Source organism: Tupaia chinensis, unplaced genomic scaffold (assembly GCF_000334495.1).
Source record: "Tupaia chinensis unplaced genomic scaffold, TupChi_1.0 Scaffold000333_1, whole genome shotgun sequence".
In the NCBI taxonomy this organism is placed as follows: Eukaryota; Metazoa; Chordata; class Mammalia; order Scandentia; family Tupaiidae; genus Tupaia; species Tupaia belangeri.
In genome coordinates, this window is record NW_006159827.1 from 2,830,227 (window position 1) to 2,838,115 (window position 7,889).

Consider the following 7,889-nt stretch of genomic DNA (forward strand, 5'->3'; position numbering starts at 1 on the left):
TGACTATGGTCTCAGTGTCCCATGTGACATTCATCGGTAGTGTGTGGGTGGCCCTATTTGGTTGCTTCTCTACATTGTACCTGGTCCTACCCCCATATGTATTCACTTATTATCTGCCTGGTCTCTGAGGACAGCTGAGTCTGACCCCAGCTACCGAGAAGCTCATCGGTTCCTAGGAGGCCACTTTTTGGCGCACAGTGAAATGAGACATAAACGTGTCCACCAGGGAACTGGGAGGACCTGGAAGTGGTGGGAAGGAGAGGAGACCTGCCCCAGGACCCACTCACCTGACAGGAGTCTAGTGAGACGCATCGACAAAGAGGTGTATTTGAATTGATGGTATTTTCTGCTAGCACCAGAGTGGGGAATCGTGGCCTTAAGTGGATGTTGTAAAAGCTCTGCAATGGTGTAAATAATTGGATAAGGGCATATGTGGAATTCACAAAACTTTTATTGATATGTTTATCATGCCAAGAAAAGGTTGTTTATTTAAAATTCAAATTTCACTTGAAAAGGAGGCAATGAGTGAGAGCTGAAATCCCAGCCTGTTTCTGGAGGAGCCCCCCATCCAGAAAAGGCACGTGCATTCTACAGCTGTATGATCTGACCATCAGAACTGAACTCTGAGAAGGTCTTTCTAGAGCCGTTGCTGGTGCCATTTTTGTCCTCAGTTGGTTGTAGCTGGGAATCAACAAAAACAAAAATAACTCCATCCTAAGACTTCTTAGAACATTTCTGGTTTTGCAACTACCGACCCTCATAGGATCCACCACCACTACCCAACCTAGAGAAAGAACCACTGTGTGCGTTGCTGGGTGGCTGTGGCATCAGAGGCTTAGGACAGCTTCAGCACACCTGACTTTTTTCTTCTTGGTGGGATGTTGTGGTTGCTGTGGGCGGGCAGCCCTTCAGGAGCGCTTGGATTTGCTGCAAGTCGGGCACAGAAGCTGACCCTTGGTGACGATGTACGCCCGGCCACTCAGCAGCTGCTCACAGCCCTCACAGACAAAATGCTTCCGGTGCCAGGCCAGGTCTTCCACGCGCTGATAGTCCTCTGAGAAGATTATCTTGGAAGGGGAGCAAAAAAACGCATGACTTATCTAGGACAAGTTATAGGATGGTGGTTCATCTCATCCTATTCTTGGTTTGACTTTCTTTTTTTTTTTTTTGGAGAGATTTTCGCTATAGGGTGCGTGCGCTTGCCAGAAAGACAGAGAGAGACAGAGAGACAGAAAGCGAGAAATCACCCCCCAGGGGGGTTGGTCACGCTGCAATCCCTTCTCCTCCATTCTCCTCTTGGGATCTTGGGCACGCATGCACACGCGCCCAGTTTGAGTTTAAGCCACCGGGTCCGGGACGTGAACCGCGGTAGACTATGTGGGAGTCCAGCGACATAGCCATTACGCTAATTGCTGGTTCCGTTGGTTTGACTTTTAAAAGCCTCCCTGGAGAAACCTGACATAAATCTGAGGCAGTATAGACAGGTTCTAGTCAGGGTTGCATCCTAGCTTCTCAGACAGGCAGGTGTTACTTATCGAGCATCCGTGATATTCTGTGGGTCAGAGCCAAAATCCAGTTGTGATCTAGATGGGCTTACTCTCCTGAAAAAATGCTGAAGACAGCTCGATACGTTGCCAAAGGCTAATTTTCCAAGAGCAGCAGATAGAGGGTCACTGGGGCTTGCAATAAAGTGAAATGCTGGAATATACATATGGCCAGGAAACCCCGAGGCCAAGAGAAAAGTCAGCAGTCTACTGGTTAGCTTGGTCTTTTGGTTTTGGAGTCAAACAAGAGCTGGGTATGAGGTTTTTTTTTTTTTAAATTTTTATTTTTTAGAGGTTTTTACTATAGGGCGCATGTGCTCGCCAGACAGACAGCGAGAGACAGAGAGACAGAAAGCGAGAAATCACCCCCCACCCAGGGGGGATGGCCACGCCTCAATCCCTTCTTCTCCATTCTCCTCTTGGGATTTTGGGCACGCATGCACATGCGCCTGGCCTGAGTTTTAAGCCACCGAGTCTGGGACGCGAACCACGGTCGACTATATGGGAGTCCAGCGACATAGCCATTATGCCAACTGCTGGTTCCCCAAGTTTTCATTTACAATTTACCAGCCTTGTGATTCAGGAATGATAAATAATTTTCCTGAACCTCAACAACATGTGGGGACAAAAATACTTCCAGTCTCATAGGTGTATTTATTTATTTATTTGTTTGTTTATTCATTCATTAATTTATTTCCAGGAGCGAGAGAGAGAGAGAGAGAGAGAGAGAGAGAGAGAGAGAGAGACCCCCAACAGGGTCTCAATGCCGTGATCCAGCCCCAGCACCAGCCAGCCCCATATTATGGGCATGTATTTAACTGCTGCACCACTGTCCAGCCCTTTGCAGGGTTTTTCTGAGTGAGCTTTTCTACATGGAATGTTTGGAAGAGTGACTTGCACAAGATTAGTGCTGTATGATTATCACTAAGCTTTTGGAGTTGTGCTTTTCTCAGATATAAAATGGACAATATGTTAGTGTCCCCCTAAGAGATTGTTGTTGAGATCTAAATGGTACATTAGATAGAAAGTGTGTAGCAAATTACTGACCCATTGGAAGCTCTTAGTAAAATGATGGAGAATCATGACTGTGAGTGCACTGGGAATTGTCCCCTCAAAACTAAGGACCTGGGGCAAGCCTGCCATAGTCCTTTTCCATTTTTTAAGTTTTTCCATAGGGCATGTGCACTCACTGCTCAGAGACAGAGAAATTAGGGAAAGTGAGAAATCACTCCCCAGGGTGTTGACCATACGATCTTTTCTCCTTCCATTCTCCCCTCCAGATTTCAGGCATGTATGCAGATGTGCTTGGCATGTTTTCTAAGCTGCTGGGTCCAAGACTCTAACCATGCACTCGGCTATGTTGGATCCAGCCAACCTAACCACCAGGCCACCGGCTGGCTCTCTTTTCCTTCTTAATAATCACTGGATAACACGGTTATTAGGTAAGAGGATTGCAGGTTCTTAACTTCATATGGAGACCAATAGCAGAGGGTGGTAGGAGGCAGATCGTGGGTCAATGTGGAGACCTTTCTAACCTCCTATGCACCAAAGACGAAGGCAGGGTGTTTCTTGCCAAGAAAGGCATGCAGACAATACTTACTAACATCATACCTAGTATTGTCATTATTAATATACTTTGGACTTCCTCTCATCTACACCCGTGTAAGAGTCTTGAGCTCTTCTCATAGCATCTCTACTTTATTATATTACTTTAACATCATAATATTATATTACATATTCACAAGACTAAGAGCAGTTACTGTTTCTTAGTTACCAGGTCAGGCCCTGTGCACTCATACATTATCTCAGTTATCCCCATAGCCGCTCCATGGGACAAGTATTCTTCCTGTTCCCACTTAATGAGAGAAAACTGAGTCACAGGAGTCAGGTAACCACATGACTAATGGAGTTAAGAGCCAGGTCTGAACATGGGCAGTCTGCCCTGGTGCATCCTATGATGTTCTTCTGGGCCAATGACCAGACTTAACAGCACTCTGCATCTGTTCCTTCCCAACACTCCCATGGGAGGGAACTGGTATTAGCCCATTTTGCTGATGAGAAAATGGAGGCCAAGAGGATGTCGTGATGCCCAAGTCTGTTTCCCAATCTACATTACTAACCAAGCCACACTGACATTAGCCTGTGAGTTCTCTCCCACAGCAGTGGGGTTGCCCTCACCCCCAGCCCCACCAGGCTCTTACCTCATCACAGCCAGAGCACCGGGGCCGCACACTCTCGCAGTAATGGCGGCCGCACCAGGGCGCACCATCCTTCCAAAAGTAGATGAGGTCCACCAGTGGCTCGGAGCACTTAAAACACACGAAGCAGGTGGGGTGCCACTGCTTGCTGTAGCCTGCCCTGTCCGCGTAGACCACAGGGCTGTCTGCAGGGGCTGCTCCTTTGCAGAGCTCACAGACCTGGAAGAATGAGGCAAACACAAGGATATAGTGCAGTCAGAACAGCAGAGTGTCACGGGTTTGAGTCCCAACTCAGCTTACTTGGGCGTTATATACTTCTCTGTCCTTCAGTTTCATCATCTGCAATGTGGTATAATGATATTGCCTACCTAAAAGGCTGTCTGTGAAGACTAAGTGTTATTCTCAAATTATTTGGACTCAGGACATTTTATACTCTTAAAAATCATTGAGACTTCTGCCAGTTTCATTCATGTGGGTAACAGTTACTGGTAATTACCATAAAAGAAATTAAAACAGAAAAAATGTATTTATTTATTCACTTTAAAATGACAGTAAGTCTTTTTTTGTTACTAAAAATAACTATTTTTAAGGAAAAAAAATTGGCAAGAAGAACTTTTTTTTTTTTTTAGGCTTTCCCATAGGATGTGTACACCTACGAGAGAGAGAGACAGAGACAGAGACAGAAAGTGAGAAATAACGCTCCAGAAGGAATGGCCACACTGAAATCTCTTCTCCATTCTCTGCAGATTTTGGGTGCACATGTATGCACATGTGCTGGCATGATTTTCAAGCTGCTGGATTTTGGGCCTGAACCATGGTTGGCCATGTGGGAGTCCAGTGCCTTAACCACTATGCCACCCGATAGCCCCAAGGAAAAAAGCGTAAAACATTGTTTTTACACTTTTGCAAATCTCTTTCATGACTTTCTTAAGAGAGCTGGATATTCTTGGCGGCTTCTGCACTTTGTATTTTGTATCATGTTGCTGTGGTTGAAATATGGGGCAAAAATCTGGCCTCACACCGATGTGAAGTTGAAAAAAAAAAAAAGAGGGGTATTTTAGTAGTATTTCCAGATAACAGAGGAATTCTCTGATAAGGTTGATTATTCAAATAATTTTTACATTAAAACCTGTTGGGCCACCTTATACTCTGAACGGATCTTTTACCATGGATGATTATTTTTTAATAAGTATTCTATTTTTGGATCATTTAGATTTAAAGGAAAATTGCAAAAATAGTACAGAGAATTCCCACATACCCCACACTTAGTTTTCCTTTTCTTACTTAACATCTTATATTCGTGTGGTGTATTTGTCACGGTTAACCAATATTGACATGCTATGAACTTGTCAAAACTTTATGCAGAGGTTTGTTGAGGTTTACATACTATTTTAGTCATCAGTGTCCTTAGGCTCCTCTTGGCTGTGACAGTTTCTCTGACTTTCTTTGTTTTTGGTGACCAGTTTTGGTGACAGTTTTGAGGAGTGAGGTCAGGCATGTTGTAGAATGTCCCTCCACTGGCATGTGTCTGCTGTTATCACGATTACGTTGGGAGGAAGACCCCTGAAGCAAATTGTTGTTCTCTTCACATCCTAACAAGGGTACTTAATATCCCACGGCGCGTCACTGGTGGGGCTGACCTTGACCTCCTGCCGAGGCAGTTCCTGTGAGGTTTCTCCACTGTAAAATGACTCTTCCTTCTTTTGAAGGGAGTCATTAAAAGAGTGCACCAACTCCTGGAGAGTGAAGCATCTAAATGATTTATATGAAAGCCACGTGTGATCTCAGCCTCCCACATCTCCAAGGGGACTCTAAAAACCACGGACTGACACATCGTCTGGACTCGGTAGCTGACATTACTTTTGGATGTCTGTGTGACCGTTTGATTTGTACTTGTCTCCCCCAGCAGTCAGCTGCAGTGGGCAAGGAGAGGCTGCCCTGCCTCTGCTCTGACCTAGGACCATCTAAAGTCTTTACACCCAGCCCTAAGGTTGGAGCAAGAAAAAAATCCAGGCCTTCCATGTGGTCCCAGTCTGCAGAGCAGAGCTCTAGCAGCACAAGTCAGTATGGCTGGGCCCAGCTGATAATTTTCAACTCTCTAAGCGCCAGCTATATGGCAGCCAACATAGAAATATTTATCGTTTTTGCCATGGAAAGATGGAAAGGCTTATGTTGAGAGTCTAACTTCTGGGACCAGTGGATGGTGTAATGGTTACATTCACTGGACTCCCACGTAATCGACCGTGAGTTGAGTCCCAGACCCAGTGGCTTAAAACTCATGCTGGGTGCATGTGCGTACATGACTGCCCAAGATCCAAAGAGGAGAATGGAGAAGAAGGGACTGCAGTGTGGCCATTGATCCTGGGGATGGGGGGCACGGTTTCTCACTTTCTGTCACTCTGGCAAGCGCATATACCCTATAGTAAAAATTTCTCTTAAAAAAAAAAACGAATAAAGAGTCTATAAAGAGTCTAAACACCATTATTAATTTATATACTTCAATAACATATGTAATATATTCTTTTTTTTTTTTTTGGAGAGATTTTTTCTATAGGGTGCGTGTGCTCGCCAGACAGACAGAGAGAGACATAGAGACAGAAAGCGAGAAATCACCCCCCGGGGGGATGGTCACGCCGCAATCCCTTCTCCTCCATTCTCCTCTCGGAATCTTGGGCACGCACGCACACGCGCCTGGCGTGAGTTTTAAGCCACCGGGTCCAGGACGCGAACCGCGGTCGACTACGTGGGAGTCCAGCGACACAGCCATTACACTAACTGCTGGTTCCCACATATGTAATATATTAAGCATAATAATATTCTCTTAAGGAAACAAAATTAAAATGACTTGGGACTGGGAGCAGCAGTTGGTGTAATGGCTATGTCGCTGGTTCGAATCCTGGACCTGGTGGCTTAAACTCACGCTGGGTGCGTGTGCATGCGTGCCCAAGATCTCAAGAGGAGAATGGAGGGGAAGGGATTGTGGCATGGCCATTCCCCCTGGGGGGTGATTTCTCGCTTTCTGTCTCTCTGTCTCTGTCTTTCTGGTGAGCGCACATGCCCTATTGCCCTATAGCAAAAAGAACTCTCAAAATAATAATAATAATAATAATAATGATTTGGGGCCAATAGGTGGCAGAGAGGGTAAGGCAGCTGGGTTTGGTGTGGCTGAACATGCAGTTTGAGTCCCAGACCTGGAGGATTGAGAAACATGCTAGGCACATGTGTGTGCATGCCCAAAATCCCAAGAGAAGAATAGAGGACAAGGGATTGTGGCAAGGCCATCCCCTGGGGGGGGGGGGGACACTTACCCTCCCCCTTTTCCCTCTCTCCCCAACAGGCATATGTGGCTATAGCAAACTAATATATACACATATATAAATAATTAAAACTGGGAGATAAAAAGCAAGGGCAAAGAATGCCGATATGCTGAGAGCAGCTCCGAAGCACAGCAGTTGCGTGGACGTGTCTGGTTGGCTGGATATGTCTCCAACTGAATCCCAGCTGTCTGATAATGTTCCTGAGAACATGCTAGAGTCGTGGTTTCAGTTATGCCCAGCAGAATGACTGCTATAAGTCCCTCAGCAAATTAAAAAGCCCATTTTTCCTCTCATGAACTGAGTCCCAGCTGGCCTGGAACTCGTCAGTGGGTCTAAATGCAAAATAAGTGATGAGTCAGCATCCACTTATTTTCTCCATCCCTTTAGCATAGCTGGGAATTGTAAACTATTTGGCAAGGGCTGTTTGAGTACAAAGTGACTTTTCTGTCTGGCTGGCTTCTAAGGTTCACAGAAGGAAAGTTCCAGCCCTTTTCCTCCCACACAGAGGGACTTAGTGTGGATCCACCAAAGTACACCCAGTTAGGTCTTGCCACAAGACATCAGTGGGGCTTCCAACTCCAAATTCCCGGATGTTGCCCAACATGGAAGCAGGGCAAGAGGGAGGATATAAATGCTCTGGGGAGCATCAGCAGACATCTTGGTGACACGGTGAAGGAGGAAGGGAGTTATGAGCTCAGAAAGGCAGTTTGGAGTGATCGCAGGAGGCTCTGAATCCAGATTATGGGTTGGGACTTCACTCTGGAGGCAATGAGGAGCCATTGCTGGTTCTTTAGGTGGGGAATGCGATGTTCTGATTTGTGCTGTAGGGA

At 45.8% G+C, this 7,889-nt stretch overlaps 1 protein-coding gene across 2 annotated transcripts in view; it reads right to left on the reverse strand.

Moving 5' to 3' along the window:
* Positions 1 to 433: 433 nt before the first annotated feature.
* The window catches only part of LMCD1 (LIM and cysteine rich domains 1), a 69,292-nt gene continuing 61,836 nt past the window's right edge, over positions 434 to 7,889 (reverse strand). For both annotated transcript variants that reach the window (XM_006152043.3, XM_027773269.1), the window contains 2 exons: positions 3,746 to 3,961; positions 434 to 1,067 (listed from right to left, as the gene is read on the reverse strand). In XM_006152043.3, coding sequence (XP_006152105.1) covers positions 909 to 1,067; positions 3,746 to 3,961 — 375 coding nt within the window. In that variant the 3' untranslated portion in view covers positions 434 to 908. The remainder of the gene's footprint in view (positions 1,068 to 3,745; positions 3,962 to 7,889) is intronic.